Source organism: Ursus americanus, chromosome 19 (assembly GCF_024610735.1).
Source record: "Ursus americanus isolate L20-20 chromosome 19, mUrsAme1.1.p, whole genome shotgun sequence".
Taxonomy (NCBI): Eukaryota; Metazoa; Chordata; class Mammalia; order Carnivora; family Ursidae; genus Ursus; species Ursus americanus.
Window position 1 is genome coordinate 50,832,425 of NC_142145.1, and position 17,774 is coordinate 50,850,198.

The window sequence follows — 17,774 nt, forward strand, 5'->3', positions numbered from 1 at the left end:
GATGTTTTGGGGGCTTACAGGCATTTGGCTTTCACTCTGAAGTGAGACATCATTGGACGGTGTTGAGCAGAACAATGACATGATCTAATCTCTATTTTAGAAGGATCACTCTGTGGCTGCAGAGACTAGAATTTAGGGGGACATGAAAGTAAAGAGTCCAGTTAGAAGGCTAGTGCAAAAATCCAAGCCTGATACCTTGTACTAGGATAGTAGCTATAGGGGTGGTGGAAGATAGATTGATATGTTTTGAAGGACTTAACCAATAGGTTTGGCTAACTGCTGTTCTAGACTCTGGAGATGGTTTGACTGAAAGGTTGGATGAGGGTCAGGAAAGAAAAAGAGGTGGCAAAGATGAGTCAAAGGTTTTTGGCCTGAGCAACTTAAAGGATGAAATTGCCATTAACCTAGATGGAGAAAATGTCAGGAAGAACAGGTTTTACAGGTACGGTCAGAAGATTGTTTGAAAGTCTGAAAGTTTAGATGTGTAGTAAACCTCCTTGTGGAGATGTCAAGTGACTATATCACAAGTCTAGAGTCCAGAGCAGAGGTCTTGGCCAAGACACATACTTGAAAGTAATCAGTGTTTCAGTAGCATTTTAAGCCATGAAAATGGATGAGATCAGCCAGGGAAGGAGTGTTGACAGAAAAGAGAAGAGAGACAAACACTGAATCCTGAACTACTCTGAGGAATTGGGGAAATTAGGAGGAACTGGCAAAGGAAACTGGAGAGTAGCTATAAAAAATGTGCCATAAGGAACCAGGAAAACCAGGAGAGTGAGGCATCCTAGATAGGAGAGAAGTGTTTCAAAGGTGAGGGAGTAATCATCTTGTCAAATCTGTTTTAAGACTGAGAATTGGCCATGATGACATGGATGACAAGGCCATTTGGTGACCTTGATAAGCACATGGTCAGTGAAGTGGTTGGGGGAAAAAAATCTTGTTAGAGAGGGCTTAAGAGAGAATTGGGGCGAGGTGACTCTTTTAAGGAGTTTTAAAAAGGGCAACAAAGAAACAGGACAACAGCTGGAGGAGGAAAGTGCACCAGGAAGAGGGTTTGTTGTTGTTGTTGTTGCTGTTGTTTATAATATATTATATATATATCTCACTGGGCTAAAATGAAGGTGTCAGCAAGACTATGTTCCCTTCTAAAGGCTCTAGGGAAGAATCTGTTTTCTTGCTTTTCCAGCTATGGTGTCACTCACATTGACATCTTCCTATTTTAAGGTCAGCTCACTAGTAACCTTAATTTCATCTGCAACCTTAATTCCCCTTTGTCATGTAACCTAATATATTCACAGGTCCTGGGGATTAGGACGTGGACATCTTTGGGGAACCATGATTCTGTCTGCTACATGCATTACTGTCTGCTACATACATTACTACATACCTGTTGTTGGGAATAATCCAAAAGAAAGAAGGAGAGAAAAAGCTTGGTGATGCAGGAGAAGGTAGAATCATTGGAGTAACATGAGTTAGCAAATAGAGGAACTGGTTTCCAAAGGAGCGAGGAGGGTACTTCCCCTATTTAACAGAAGAAAAGGGAGAAGACAACATATGGGGACAGATGCTGGTCAATAGGTAGATGCGGGGGTGACAGCTTGTGGGAGCATCCGTTTTTCTCAAAGACTTAGAAATAAGGTCCTCGACTGAGACCAAGGATGGGAGAAAAGGTGTTGGAGGTCCTAGAAGACGAAAATTATAAAACTGACATCTAAGAGCAGGAGCATCAAGGTAACATCAAGGGCCCACTAGAGGTCTTCAGTCATTACTTAAACTGTGACCATTCAGCTTGTTTCCTCCAGTTGAGTAGACAAAGCATTGGTATACTAGTTAGGGTAGAATAACTACTCTACAAACTCCAAATTTCAGTGCCTTAAACACAACTAAAGTTGATATTTCTCCAAGAAATTTATATAGACTATTTCACCTAATGCACACAATGGATGACTAAAGTAGATGCTATCATTATGCCCTTTTCCAGATGAGAAAACTGAAGAACTGACTCAAGTAAGCCTAAGCCATAATTTTTGCTTTAGGTATTGGTTTTATTTGGGAGTATTTAATAAAAAATCTGCTTCAGAAGATTAACTCAGCAAATGTAATTTGGTCACTACATTCATTAACAAATTATTAGTATCACTAAGCTATATATTTCAAAACAGTTTTTGATCTTAATATTTGTCTTTTAATCATTGGAGAAGCATTTCTTTAATTAATTATCAGCATCAGGTAAATTATTTTCTAGATAATTCTTATTTCTTCTCTTCATATGGTTTATTTATATTCTCTTTTCTTGAATCTTGTTTAGTATTTTAATTTTTCTAAGCATTTATTTTTTTTTCAAATTAATTAGTATAGAAGTAATAACTTCTCCCAAATATTCTTTTTTTTTTTTTCAGATTTATTTATTTATTTGAGAGAGAGAGAGAGTGCAAGCCTGCCCACACAAACAGGGGGAGGGGCAAAGGGAAACAGGTAGAGAGAATTCTCAAGCAGGCTCCCTGATGATCTCGAAGCCAGACATGGGGCTTGATCCCAGGACCCTGAGATCGTGACCTGAGCCTAAGAGTTGGTCACTTACCCAAATGAGCCACCCAGGCACCCCACCCCCCAAATATTCTTAAATATTCTTTATTCAATTCCACATTATTTCTTTTATCTTATATTATCATTCCTGAATTTTAAAATAATTGTAATTTATTTTTAAAGGAATTCCTAATGTAGAACTTTCTATAACCTTTTAATATACTTATTTGTAGTTTTGGAGCTTTAAAACTAATTTTCTTACAGATTAATTTGAAGACCTTAACTTCATTTAAAAGAAAGGAGCTCCTCCTACTGTTTTCCTGGATTCATGCTAATTTGTTACATCCTAGTTTGTGTAGAAAGGATTAGTATTCCACTTATGTAGGCAAAACCAGAATGTAAGCCATGTCTCTCACCATTCAAAAATTTCTTACATGCAATAAAAATTGTAAGTGCTCACTAGGAAATTACCAACTTTGGCAGTAAATACCAAAGGTTAATTCACCCATGCTTCCTGTTGTTTGGGTAAGGAGTTTCCCTCTTGAACCAAAGAAGAGAGCACAGAATTGTAAAACAAAATGTGGGCTTTAGGTTAGGCCATTTACCAGTTCTGTGCATTTGAACAAATACTAGTCACCAAATATTTACTGGCATTCATGGATAAATAGGCACTATCCTAGAAGTTAGGGATACACGAATAAGAAATACGGGCCCCAGTCCTCCCTTCTGTCCTACCCCTGGACAAGCACAGAGACATGAGTTATAATCCTGGTTCTCTTATTACCCTTTGGGTAACATTGACAAGACAGTAAAGTATTTGAGCTTAGTTTTCTAATCTGTGAACTGGAGGTAATACTACCTACCTCACAGAGTTGTATTAAGAACTAAATGATAAAATGCTTAGGTAGAATACCTAGCATATAATAGTATGTACTAACGTGAGCTCCTTTTCTTTCCCCCTTTGGATTTCTCTGGTCTCACAAGAAAGCCTCACCTTGAGGCAAGAGCAATAGTGTTCTTTTAATAATCATAGAACCCCACAAGAATCAAATACTATATACTCTGAGCTCCTGAAACAGTAATGCAAGGTTTTCTCGACCTCAGCACTACTGACATTCTGGGCCGAATGAATGCTTTTCTGTAGGGGGCTATCCTGTACATTGTGGAATGTTCAGCAGTATTGCTGGCCTTGATGCACAAGATGCCAGTAGCAGCTCCCTGGTTGTGAAAATCAAAACTGTCTCCAGACATCGCCAAATATTCCCTCGGGGAAAAAATTTACCCCTGCTTGAAACTTTGCATGAGTGGATCATAAACTCACACGCAGTGGGTCTTAAGGAGCATTTTTAAAAGTTAAATGACATAAAATTGAAATAGAATAGAAACTTAGAAAACATCATAGGTACTCAAGTATTGCTTAGTGATATAAATTTCTTTTTTTTTTTTTTAAAGATTTTATTTATTTGAGAGAGTGAGAGAGCACACTCAGGGGGAGTGGCAGAGGGAGAGGGACAAGCAGCCTCCCCGCTGAGCAGGGAGCCCAATGCCGGACTCAATCCTAGGACCCTGAGATCATGACCCGAACCAAAGGTAGGCACTTAACTAACTGAGGCACCCAGGTGCCCAGTGATATAAATTTCTTACAGTGAGTTTCAGTCAAAAGTTTGAAAGCCACTGTTCTGTACTTAACAAGACTTTTCACATAAACTATCTCATTTAATCAGAAAACTCTATAAAGTACGCAGGACAGATGTTATCCCCATTTTACAAATCAGAAAATTGGGACTCAGATCAGCTGAGGGACCTGCCCTCAGTGTTACTCAGTAAGCTAAAAAGGAAGGATTTGAAGCAGAACCCAAGTCTCTAAACTTCTAGTTACAAGGTAAAAGGAGATTGTTACCTAAGGGCAAAGATCTCCCGTGTGGTTCAGAAGAACAGAGACATCATGAAGTCATCAGTCTTTGGCAGTGCATCCAATCATTAAAACTAGATATCAACACATTAGATGGAAATTTGAAAAACATTTTATCAAGATTTTTATCTTCTACACTGGCTTGCTAACCTTAGTATACCCAGAGTTACTTATGGAATGAATAAATGAATGAATGAACACTGACAACTCAATTCCTGTTCATCTTCAATCAGCCAATTCCTCTGATCACCTTCAGACAATCAAGCATGCTCCTCCATTTGTTTGGAATCTCTACTCTCCTTTCCCACTGACATTTTTCTAACTTTTTATTTTTAGTTTTGATTTTTTTTTTTTTTTTAAAGTAAGCTCTATGCCCAATGTGGAGCTGGAACTTATAACCTCAGATCAAGAGTCACATGTACTGGTGACTGAACCAGCCAGGTGCCCTTCCCCATTGACTTTTAGAATCAGCTCTTTAATAGACCTCCAGGGGCCAGCTTCCACAAATTCCCAGACAGCTTTATTTCCTTCTCTGTGTTCCTTCTAAAGGCCTTACCTAATTGTACTGCAATGATCTGTTTTTACAACTGTTCCCTGATACTCCCTGTGCCTTGCAACCCTTTCTACTCCCCCTCCCTCCATCCCACAGGTAGCAACTATTTCCAAGTAACACAAACCACAATACGCACCACACTGCTTGGAAATGCAGTTGCTGTGTAATACCTGTTGATTGATTGAGCAGAAAGAAAGAAGACAAACAAGGCGATTATCTGACAGTATAGAAACAAATGAACGCTGCTGCTTCCTTTTGAGCTGAGAAGACTAAACTACACATTTCATTGTGGGTTAAAGAAAAGGACAGTAGTTGGAAGGCTCCAGCTCTCAGTGGTGGCAGGCCACCACTCTGTAGAGGTGTGAGTACACGGCAGGGTAAACCAAACTGCGGTCCCCCACCACAAGCCATCTGGAGTTGGCCCTGTCACTGCGAAAGTCTTAGGCCCTAAGCTGTCTAGTTCTGCATCCCCACATGGTAAGAGTCACTTAGGACCCCAGTTAAATAGATGGCTTGAAAGGACTTGCTCTAGAAGATTCTGAATCATTAGGTTGGAGATAAGGCACCAGTATTTTGTATTTTTAACCAGCAGCCCAAGCGATTCTTATTATCAAGGCAGTTGAGGAAACTAATCATCTTTATGTCACTCACGCTATAGAATTGGGCCAGTTTTTTAATTTTCAGTGATTTTACCTCAATGTTAACTTTGGAATATGCTATTGGTTAACAGATAAAACGCTCCTGAGGTCCTTCAAACTATAGTTTATTAATATTTAGAACATATTACTCAGCAGCTTTTACCTTCCTTCTCAGCAGGGTGATTCAAGTGAGAGGCAAGGGCCATGGGGCCACCCCAAATGTCAGAACTGTTCTGGCCACATGAGCCAAAGTAGGCATGAACCTTATTAGTGCTGGGATGGTCTGAGCGTTACCGGATCCAATCCACTCCTTTCGTAGTTGAGCTCAGGAGAGCTGACGTAACCAGCACCAAAGTCTCCCTCACCAGACTTTGGACAGGAAAGGACAGAACCGGGGAGGCCTTTCCTTTAACAAGATGCATTGTTAGAAGCTGTCCAAGGAAAGGAGAGCTGAGGAAAAAAAGGCCCGACTTTTTATTCCTATTTTCACCAAGCCACAAGTCTGCATCATAGTGAGAGGTAGGGGCAAGATTTTGATAGCTCTTGCTGGTCGCCTGTCTTCCTTCCTAGTCAGATCCGGTCTTTCCTTGTTAATCGGGGCTCTGGTGGGAAAAATACCAGCAAACGTTTTTCAAGAGAGAGGAAGTCTTCATCATTCGTGACCTCATGAAATCCGTCTGGGCCAAAAAGATAGTGGTCGCTTGACTGAGGCCCTGGGGACTTCCGAAGGTTTGCTCCAGTGTGGAAGGGGTTGGACTCTTCAAAACACAGCACTGTACGCCGAGATAAAACCTCCTACCCAAACGCCTCACAGGCAGAGACCCAGACCCGGAGTTAGTCCCGCGCGCAGGCGCACGACCGCCCAGAGGCCTGGGCCGGGCGGCCTGGGGCCGCGCGGGGCGGGTCACGTGGGCCGTGCAGCCCTCGCTGCGATGTCCCTACAAGGACTTGGGCGAACGGGCCCCGCCCCCGGCCGTGCCCTGGAATGTGCGGGGGGCCGACCTACGGGACAGGCTCACCCATTTGCCAACAGGAAAGGGGGGAAGAAAAGCTTACATTGTAAGAGGAGGTATAAAAAGACGGAAACTCATTCGAACCATTACATGAACGAACCACTACACAATCTTCTATGTCCTGAGTCGCCCGCTTTATACTCTTTCCCATGCGCTCGTTCAAAACTGCACTCTTCCAGCACATGGGCAACTCCCCCCGCCCGTCTCCTTTCTCTTAAGTCAGACCCACTCTGTCGGCCTACAATGGTGACTAGGCTCCCTTCCGGTTTACTAAGCGGAGGCCGGAAGTATTGGCTTTAGGGGGCTCTGGGAGTAGAAGGGTGTTGATAACAGCAGCCGGGGCAGCGAGGGGGTTACCGAAGCGCTCGGATTCTCGCGGCTGTGCAGGGTGAGTGGTGCTCGCGATCTGGCGCGTGAGGCCCATCCCGGGGACCCATCTCCGCGGGGCGGCTGGGTGGGCAGCGGCGTTCCGCAGCGGGCCCCCAGCGCCGGGAGCGCACCTGGGCAGGTGTCCTGGCGGGTTCCCTAGTTTCGAGCCCAGCGGCCAGCTCCGGGATCGAAGGCCATGCCCGAAAGTACCGAGGCGCGAACTTTGTCCCTTTGCCCAAACTTGGAGCTCGGCAAGTGTGATTTAGCTCGCTGGCGCCGCGGTCTTCGGCGACAGCCGGGCCTGCGAAACTCGAACCCCGCCGCGCTGACTCCTGGACTAAGTTTAGTTTCTAACGTAAACTTGCCGGATTCAAGAGAGTTTGCGCAAAATCCGAAGCCCAGTGTCCCCCATGCTGCAGCTGTTGTTGCAGCTGTGTGGCTACGTTTAGTAGGAATAACCAACTCAAATTAGCAATTTCCTCAGCTCAGCATCCACTTCTATAATTAGAGCTTTTTTAAAGCGATATTTTACAAAGGGGTTAAGGGTATGGTTTGCAGTTTGAGAAAATTCCAAAATGCAACACCATGTTCCTTTTGGGTGGAAACTTTGGGTTGTCAGTTTGCCAAAATGTTCCCTTTTAAAGTAGTTGAGTAGATACATGAAAGAATATGTTATTTCCTAACAAAACTTTGGAACAGAAATAAGGGTTCAGTTGAGATTTTAACTTAAATGCAGAATGTTTTAAATATGAAGGCGAAGGAAGTGAATATTTCTTAAAATTACTACTATTTGTTTTATGTTCTGGAAGGCTTTTTATAAAACTTAACCAGAAAAACTTTCCATTTTCAAGAGTGAGGCTTTACTGTCAAGTGAACCCTGACAACTAATTGCCTTTGTCAAGGGCTAAGAACTTTTTGGGTGTGGCAGTCTGAGATCCAATTCTACCTTCAACCGGAAGTTTGCATAGGAAATGAAAACTTGGTTCATTTGGAAAGGAAGCACCAACCTGAAAATGTATTTTTAAAAACTGCGGTTCACTCCAAAAAATCACATAAAGTACATAGATTAAATGAAACAGGAGATTTGGTCTGGATACTACATGCTATCACACTAGGAAGTGTTTTCTTTTTCTTTTTTTTCATTTTAAGTAGGCTCCAGGCCCAGTGTGAAACCCATCGTGGGTCTTTTTTTTTTTTTTTTTTTAAGATTTTATTTATTTATTTGACAGAGAGAGAGACAGCCAGCGAGAGAGGGAACACAAGCAGGGGGAGTGGGAGAGGAAGAAGCAGGCTCCTAGCAGAGGAGCCTGATGCGGGGCTCGATCCCATAACGCTGGGATCACGCCCTGAGCTGAAGGCAGACACTTAACGACTGAGCCACCCAGGCGCCCCCCATCTGGGGTCTTGAACTCAAGACCCTGAGATTGAGACCTGAGCTGAAATCAAGACACTTAACGTGACCGAGCCACCCAGGGACCCCACTAGGAAGTTTTTTCTAAGATGGGTGTTTTTCCTTAAAGAATGGATCATATTTCCTAGAATACTACAGTTTCAGTGTCAGTTCTGTAGGAAAAAACTCTAGATTACGTTACATTTATTAGCACTTTATAAATGTTAGAGTCTAGGATTCTAACTAGAAAAATCTTACTAATATTAGTATGGATTAATCCCATTTTATAAATGAAACGCTAGTAAGAAAAGCCTCTTTGAAGATCTTTACTTTTCTTCTACCATTTAATCTAGTATAACATCTTCCTTACATGATTTGTATCCCTCCTTTTGTCATAACCCTGAACTGAGTCTCTTCCTATTTGATTAAGCTAACACACACACAAATTCATTGCTACCAACACTTACCTCCTGATTTAAAACAAGGTTTTACTCCTTTAGATCTGTAAACTGAATCTTCTTGACCACCATTGACTGTGTTTCATTCACTTTCTTGTGCATCTGAAATCCTTTCATATTTCATAGATGCCTGTGCTGCAAGTTTCCCTGCTTTAAAGTTGCATATAACAAATATGCCTTCACGCCAAGCATCTTTCACTAAGTGCTTCAAAAATAGGCTCCAGACTAGCTCAGAATCTAAGTGAGAATACTCATAAGTTGAAAATCTCAGATGCCTACATCTTCCCATCCTATGTAAAGAATATTTGCATTGATTCATGAAATATTTTCAATGTTTTTTACCCTAATTTTCTAAACTTCTGTGGGAGTTGTGCATTTGCTGAAAGCTTGTGACATGAAGAGAGTTACAGTCTCACTTGTTTGGGGAAAGTAAAAGTAGGTAACAGACTAGAATCATATAGCAAGGAGGACAGTGACAATATCACAAGTGATCTGTTCTTTGGGATCATACCACTGTCCCTGATTTGGTTTCTTCTACATCAGTGTTTATTCCACCCATACTTTTATTTATTTTTTATTTTTTAAAGATTTTATTTATTTATTTGAGATAGAGCAAGTGAGCGAGAGAGAGAGCGTGCATGCATGCATGTACGTACGTAAGGGGTGTGGGGGGGAGGTGCAGAGGGAGAGGGAGAAGCAGGCTCTCCACTGAGCAGGGAGCCCAATGTGGGACTCGATCCCAGGACGCTGGGATCATGACCTGAGCCAAAGGCAGATGCTTAACTGACTGAGTCACCCAGGCGCCCCTCCACCCATACTTTTAGTCTGGTAGGAAAAAAAAAACCCCACACTTTCCTTATTTTAGAACAGCTGTGAAGCTGAACTGCCTATTGCTGGAAGGCTCCCAGTTTCTGCTGGGAGAAAAACTCATAGACAAGAACACAACCTCCTTGAAAAAGTAAAGGCCCGGGTAGTAACTTGCCTAACGTAATATTACCAGTTTTTGGTAGAATTAACTACCTTAATTTGTTAGAATTAAAACTAACATCTGAATCTCTTAAATCTAAGAATGTCTTACAGCTCCTAAATGGTACAGGGTTTTTCAAGGTCTTTCCCCACCTCCTCAATCTTTTAGAAAAAAGATCTTTCTCAACTCACAGTATTTGATAATCATGTACCACGTTTATTTTTCATTATTGTCATACATTGTTTTAACTTGAGAGTCCGACTTCAGGAATGAAAACTATGACTCATTTCATAAGTTTAACCAATCGTTTCTTTACAGTTGCTTCCCCAACTATATTTTAAGCTTCCTGAAGATAGGACATTTGCCTTACATTTCTTAATTCTTAAATAGTGTTTAACACTAATGACATCTGATGTATATTGGTGTAAATGATCGTATTAAAGATTGATGATTAAGTATTGATTGAGCTGAAGAAAAGTTCTTTGTGAGACACTGTCAGTGCTGACCAAAAAAAAAAAAAATCCTATATAACTTCTACAAACTATTTTACAATGAATACAGATGTAAATAATGCGTGATTAAAAGAAAGACTATAGGGAAATACTTTAAAACTAAAAAAATATATATATAAAACTTTATAGCTCACACTAAGGGTTCTTAAAAGGTACCTAGAGGACTCCCACCAAATTTAATATTATGAGGTTTTGTAGATTAAAAAATGTGTCAGCCATTTGACCTATAATTCTCATCAGTTTCTTTGTTCTTAAAATAACTGACATTCCTGCCTCATGAGGGGAATACAGTGTTGTCAAACAAAACAGACTATTTTTAAAAGACATGCTTTAGTTTGCAAAGACATGGCATGCCTAAAATACTAGAGAGGTGAACTGGTAATAAATCTGTGCCACTCATTGGGTCTCAGCCACTCACCCCAAGTCCTTAAGTACAGTTAAGAGATGGAGGAATAATATATACTGTAATGCTTTGTAGTTTTTAAAAGTACATTTAGAATAGAGGGAAAAATTACAGACCTATGTAGTTTAGATAATAATGGTATTTACTGACCCCAAAAGTGTTGCAGAATGAAAATATGCATTCAGGAATGGTACAGATAAATTATGACAACAGGTTCCCAAATTGTGATGAAAGGAAACTTGGAAATTAGGAGTGTATATCATAACTTGTGTTGTATAGGGTGTATCTTACCAACAACACGTTCCAGTGTATCACCGAGTGCTATATTGGATGGCCTGGAATTTGTGACTCTCCTTTGTGGAATTTCCTACTAAAATCTGAGAACAGATTTAGCTTTAAAAAAAAATCTGAAGCGGAGCTTTTCTAATTATTTCTATAATTGAATTTAGTCTGGGTGATGTGGTATAATCAAGGGAAGAATGTAAAAAAACTTTTAAGCTCATAGGAAGCATTGTATTCTAAGGTCACTTTGCAGAGTTTAGATCTAGGTAGTACTTCATTCTTTGCAGTCCACAGATTTATTTTTAGAGCAAGGGCATAGTGTTTTGCTACATCATAGCTAAATGTTGTTTTCAGAACGTAAGCTTTAAAATTGTTATCCTGGTCAGAGAGTGAAATCAGAAGTGCCTATTTTAGGCCTGCTTGGAAGAATATAACTCAATACAGTGGCCTAGTCTTGCTGGTTAGAGGTTTTGCAGACTACCATCGCCACCCCGGCTCTGAAGGATGGTACGGTAAAATTTTGTTATCTGATGACTATGTGGTTTTTAACTCCAAACAAATTTTTATAGTCTTTTAAAGATTGAGTGTTGAAAGGAATACTGCCGTTTCATTTTAGGTATTATTAGGTTGTTTTTTTTTTTAATTTTTAACTTAAATTTTACAGGGATAAATTTAGATTAGAGAACACAGTTCATTTCCATAGCTCTTAAAATGTTTTCTAAAACTTTTTTTAAAAAACCAAATAGCTTTAAAAACTATTATGCTATGATTTTTGTCTAGAGAACTTAGTCACTTCAAGTGATTTAGCTTGGCTCTGTGCAAGAAATTGGTTTGGATTAGAGGTGAATTCATAGTTTTTTATATTTTTCAGTTAGCATTTCAACAAATATGTTTTTTAAACTACTTTGATTCCAGAAGTGAGGGTGCAATATAAATTGTTAGTTGCAAGTGGAAGAATGCTGTGTGACAGTGGAGATTAGGAGATGAAGACCTGTTCCATCAATTAATCTTCCTACTTTCTGTCCACCTTAGAACAGGACAGCTAGTTTAGGCTAGGGCTGCAGGATAGACTTGTTGAAGATGAATTAGTATTCCCCAGTACTGCCATAGCACTGAAGTATAGAACCAATACTGTTTCCCCAGGGTACCTCTATTTTTTTGTTTGTTTCTTGCTTTCTATATTATTATTAAGACAGTAGATTTGGTTATCAGTGCCTTATCTGGCTATCCAGCAGCATGGGGAACATACAATCTTGTTGATAGGCTCTGAGCTTTGAATTTATGTTGATTTTAGTCTGGAATTTGAAGTTAGTGACGGACTGTTAATTAGATGTCATGACTACTAAGGATGAGAGCACTGAAAACATGAGTCTGGTTTTTCTCTTTATAGTTTGGTTCTGTAAGTAATAGTACTGATTAGTTGAGTGAGATTTTTTTGCCAAATGATAGAACTCTGCTGAGTAGTTTTTAGGTACATCTCTAAGTAGCTTAGACATATCAGGAAGTTTTATTGTTTACTTTTTACTAATCTTTTTTTTTTTTTTTTTTTGTATTTCCCTTCCTAATTAGGATTTAAACGCCATCATGTCGAGCAAAAGGGCAAAGACCAAGACCACAAAGAAGCGCCCCCAGCGCGCAACATCCAACGTATTCGCCATGTTTGACCAGTCACAGATTCAGGAGTTCAAAGAGGCCTTCAACATGATTGATCAGAACAGAGATGGTTTCATTGACAAGGAAGATTTGCATGATATGCTTGCCTCCCTAGGTAATGATCAGTTTTAATATTAAAGACCAAACAGAATTTCTATAATGCCTGTGAAACCAATTTAATGATGTTGTAGTTTACCAAGATTCAAAGTCTGGAATCGTGTTTCCCAAAATGTGGTCCTTGGACCACCTGCAAATTTCTGGCCAGATCTCAGGATTGAGCTGGGGGCCAGCATATTATATGTGTGTGTTGTAAACACTGCTATTATGAGAGAAGCAGTATTATTCCTCCTAACACCCCAGTGGAGTAGCATACAATCTCTAGACTCTTAATAGAGGCCTTATTTACTGTGAAGACTTTTTCCCAAATAATTTTACTATTGTGAATACAAATAGCAAACTGTATAAATGATAATCTCTCTTGTCAAAATGTTTACTATGATGAATACTTGGTGCATTTTGTGATGTAATTAAAATTATGACCCTGCTTTTTATTTAGGGAAAAATCCAACTGATGAGTATCTGGATGCCATGATGAATGAGGCTCCCGGGCCCATAAATTTTACCATGTTTCTCACTATGTTTGGTGAAAAGTTAAATGGCACAGATCCGGAAGATGTCATCAGAAATGCTTTTGCTTGCTTTGATGAAGAAGCAACTGGTAAGTCTGAGGTAACCACTAATTACCAAGTGATTTAATTTTTGGTTGTGGTAACTAAAACATATAATAACTTGAAATACGATGACATAATACCCTTAGGTTTATACCATACCTGTTTTGGGGACAGGCTTTTCCTGTGGCATGTTAATCACTCATTTTACTGCCTCTGTCCTTAAATATTTAATGAACAATTTAATAGGTGTATTTGGAACTTCTCTAGGAAACGTATGTTACTCTTTTACTAGAGTAACTCCACAAGGGTTTGGCTCTCAGTAATTGTGTTGAATGAATAACTTTCACCAGAGCAATCTTGGAAAAGTATGAATCCCAGTATAGTCCTGTATTTGTTTATCAGGTACCTCTCAGTCCTCAGATTGTTTAAATCTAGTATCCTTTTGCTCTAGAGTCAGGCTCCCTGGTTTCATACGCTTGTTCTGTATGATAGCTGTGTGATTTTGGGCAACTTACTTAACTTCTCTAAGCCTCTGTTTTTGTACCTATAAAATGGGCAATAATATTACCTACCTCATAGGGTTCTTGTGAGGATTAAATGAGGAAATGAGATAATTTATTTTATATAAATTAGCATAGTATGCTTAGCATATATATAAATATAAATTTATACATTTATATTTTATATAAATTAGCATAGTATGCTTAGCATACTGCTGGCATACAGTTAACTCTCAACCCCAAAAGGTAACTACATAAATGCTTGATCCTTTGGCAGAAGTGCATATAAGGGACACATAAGGGAATAACTCACATGGCAAGTTTGAGAAGGAAGGCACACCCTTTAGTTACATATTACTTGAACTATTTTATTTTATTTTATTTTATTATTTTATTTTAGAGAGGGAGAGGGGAGAGGGAGAGGCAGTGTGGAAGTCAGAGGGAGAGGGAGAGAAAATCTCGAGCAGGCTCTATGCCTAGTGCAGGGCTGGATGTGGGGCCCAATCCCATGACCCGGAGATCATGACTTGAGCCAAAATCAAGAGTCGGACGCTTAACCGACTGAGTCACCCAGGCACCCCTACTTGAACTATTTGAAATAGTTCAAGCACAGTCTGCTGTTGGAAGCATGGTCTCCACACACAATATGGCCTCATTAGGCCTACTCAGGTATATACCATCCTTGACTCTTGTAGCATCTTCCTAACCTCCTTCCAAGCTCTTCTATGCATTGTTGTCCTAACTTACCTCCACGATTGCTGCTTCTATGCCTTCCTCATCATATCACCTTCTTCCCCCTTCTTAAAACTGAAATTCTTAACAGTTACACCTGGAAGGGATGGGGTGTGGAGAGGGAAAGGCAGAGGAAACTTACTTTTTTTTCTCCTAAAGGCACTTCTATATTGATTGAGCTTTTAACTGTGAGCAGTTATTTTTTTAATGGAAGGGAATAAATGTAAATATAAATGTAAAAGGGAGTAAAATGTCTTATCCATTCTTCAAACTCATCTCAATGACCACATTCTTTATAGAGTCTCACCTGTGTTTTTACAGTATTTTCTCCTGGTCCCAGGAAAACTCGAAGCCTCTCCTTTCTTTCCACATCTGAAGTATTTTATTACTCTTCCTGATCTTCTCTTTTAGTTGTGTACTTACTCGCAATCATCACAGTCTCCCCACACCCAGAGCAATGGCTCTGTGTCTTCAAGAGCATTATATTCCCATCTTTGTAACTCCTTTTATCACCTACTACAGCTCCTCGCACATAGTCAATGATAGGTTTCTTTCTTTTTTTTTTTTTAAAGATTTTATTTATTTATGTGACAGAGAGACAGCCAGCGAGAGAGGGAACACAGCAGGGGAGTGGGAGAGGAAGAAGCAGGCTCCCAGCAGAGGAGCCCGATGTGGGACTTGATCCTGGAACGCCAGGATCACTCCCTGAGCCAAAGGCAGACGCCTAACGACTGCGCTGCCCAGGCGCCCCTAGTCAATGATAGGTTTCTGTGATAGTTGAATGATTTGGTTCGAGATGAGGATTTATTTCTACAAGCTAGAAGTCTAACATTTGAGAAATATTTTTAAGTGTAGAAGGGAATTAGCAAAAACCCCATAAGTCTAGAGTTTCTTTTATGAACTGACCTTATACTTTAAACTCATTTTATAGGAAATATATTGTCAGTATTTTAGTTTAATTTTACATACAAGAATATTGTCAGATTTTTACTTTTACTTTATTAATTTCAGAAATCTCTGTGCTTGGTCTTTTATCAACTTTGTGTTAGTACATTAGCAGTTCTCAATCATGATGTGAATTACTTGGGGAGCCTTTTAAAAATATCAATGCCATGGGGCGCCTGGCTGGAAAAGTGAGACTCTTGATCTCAGGATCATGAGTTTGAGCCCCATGTAGGGTGTAGAGATTACTTTAAAATAAAATCTTAAAAGAAAAATCAATGCTAGATAATAAATCAAGGGTGGCATCTAGGCTTTTTTTTTTTTTAAGCTCCCTAGGAGATTTTGATATATAATCAGATTTTATGAGAACCCTGATATCACAAATCCAGAGTAAAACACATAGCTTTTGACTCCTCATTCCACATCCTCAATTCCTAGCCCAGTGTCTGCGACATAGTTAATGCTCAAATAGATACTCAGATGTTTCTGCACACTCAGGGCCTGGCTGTATTTGTTATAAAATTTAAATTAGATTTGTAAAAAAAAAGAAAAAAAAACATTAAAAATCTCATTGTATGTATAAAAAAAAAAACCACCAAACAACCCAAAGTCAGAGATAAAGTGAAATGCCTGAAGTAACATAACTTGTTAAAACTGGACCTCAGGGCACCTCACTGGCTCAGTCGGTAGCCTGTGACTCTTGATCTCAGGGTGTGAGTTTGAGCCCCACATTGGGTGTAGAGATTACTTAAAAACAAAATCTTGAAAACAAAAAACTGGACCTCAAGACTGCAGTATTCTTTCCACTGAAGCACTTTATTGATGTTTATGATGTGGTATTTTAGTGTTACTTGCTTATAGAATAAGTGTGACCAGGGGTGCCCCACATTGTCCATAGAGCTTACTTAAAAAAGACTAAGTGTAACCATTCATGCTACTTTAAGGAACCACGAGGCTTAGATTCCTTAATCGTACTTTACTGTTGTGTAGGTGTAGGTTTAGGCCCTATTATGAAAATTTGTGGACGGAAGTTGATAGAGCAGAGCAGGATGATAGACCTAGGCAGCTGTCTGCTAAGGCTGGTTTAAGCATGCGAAGAGCCCATATTTCCTATATTTACATGTTTGTAGTTCTTAACATAAAGAACTATATGCTTGGTTAAGTGTAGATGTCCCTTGTAATTACTCCTCAGAGTAGTATGTATTCTGATCCCCAGTTCTTTATTCTTTAGGCACCATCCAGGAAGATTACCTGAGAGAACTGCTGACAACCATGGGAGATCGGTTTACAGACGAGGAAGTGGATGAGCTGTACAGAGAAGCACCTATCGACAAAAAGGGAAATTTCAATTATATTGAGTTCACGCGCATCCTTAAACATGGAGCAAAAGACAAAGATGACTGAAAAAACTTCAAATTCCAGCCAAACGTTCCTTGTTGCCACTTTGGGTATTTCTGAGACTTTCTCTTAGAGTCTGTTGCATGCCCTTAGCTTTGCAGCTTTTGCCTTTCTTGTTGTATTTATTCTCAGCCGTTTTGGGCACATGCATCTCTATAATCAGACTGGAAATGGGACTTTTTATGATTTTCAGAGTAGAAAATAGGGCAATTTAACTTACCAGCCCCCTCCCAAAATAACTGCAGTCTACACAGAGTCAGTATATTTTTTCAGAGAAAGTTATTCACTCAGTTTTTTCTGAACCATAATTAAACTTTATGATAAAAACTTACTTGCTTAAAACTTCTTATTTACCAAAATTGGCTTTTGTTAGTTGCTTCTTCCAAGGAAAGGTAGATGAAACAAATCCTAGAAAATGATACGGTTGTTAGACCTCTCTTACTCCATCTAGTTTCCCTAACAATCCTGTCTCTACCATTATATCACCCCCCCCAAGAAATCCAGTTTTAACTGCCTTAATCGGGTTTCCTGCATTTTGTCTTTCAGTTTTAAAAGTAATTTTCTGTAGAATTTGCATAGACTGCTAGTTTGGGTAGCTTTAAATCCTTAATTTAACATATCTGTCAACATCCCTCCTTATCTGTTCTAAGCTTTTGTGCATTACTTCCTGTCATTTAAAATTAGACCAGGCCACTGAGTGTAATTTTAATTTGTCCTAATTTTTAAAACTATTTTAGCCCCAAAAGGTTCTATGGAATGTTTCTTACCAAAAAGATGTTTTTTTATTGTATTTCAAATGTTGGAAATACAATCCAGTATTTTTTATTGTATGTAGTTTCTTTTTTAATACAACAG

General features: G+C 39.5%; 1 protein-coding gene across 2 annotated transcripts; it reads left to right on the top strand.

The window, feature by feature from the left end:
• Positions 1 to 6,780: 6,780 nt before the first annotated feature.
• On the top strand, positions 6,781 to 17,250 carry LOC123782001 (myosin regulatory light polypeptide 9). Of its 2 annotated transcripts, none has more exons than XM_045781845.2 (4): positions 6,781 to 7,030; positions 12,593 to 12,791; positions 13,233 to 13,394; positions 16,753 to 17,250. In XM_045781845.2, the coding sequence occupies exons 2-4, from the start codon at positions 12,608 to 12,610 to the stop codon at positions 16,923 to 16,925; spliced, it is 519 nt and encodes a 172-aa protein (XP_045637801.1). In that variant the 5' UTR covers positions 6,781 to 7,030; positions 12,593 to 12,607; the 3' UTR covers positions 16,926 to 17,250. The 2 variants fall into 2 exon arrangements, with proteins under 2 accessions (XP_045637801.1, XP_045637800.1); XM_045781844.2 differs by lacking the exon at positions 6,781 to 7,030 and adding an exon at positions 11,374 to 11,530.
• The last annotated feature ends 524 nt before the right edge of the window (positions 17,251 to 17,774 follow it).

Excerpts from the sequence above, each read along its gene's own strand:
- LOC123782001 (XM_045781844.2), top strand. Across the intron at positions 12,792-13,232 it reads TGATATGCTTGCCTCCCTAG|GGAAAAATCCAACTGATGAG; the intron begins GTAATGATCAGT and ends CTTTTTATTTAG. Across the intron at positions 13,395-16,752 it reads CTTTGATGAAGAAGCAACTG|GCACCATCCAGGAAGATTAC; the intron begins GTAAGTCTGAGG and ends TTTATTCTTTAG.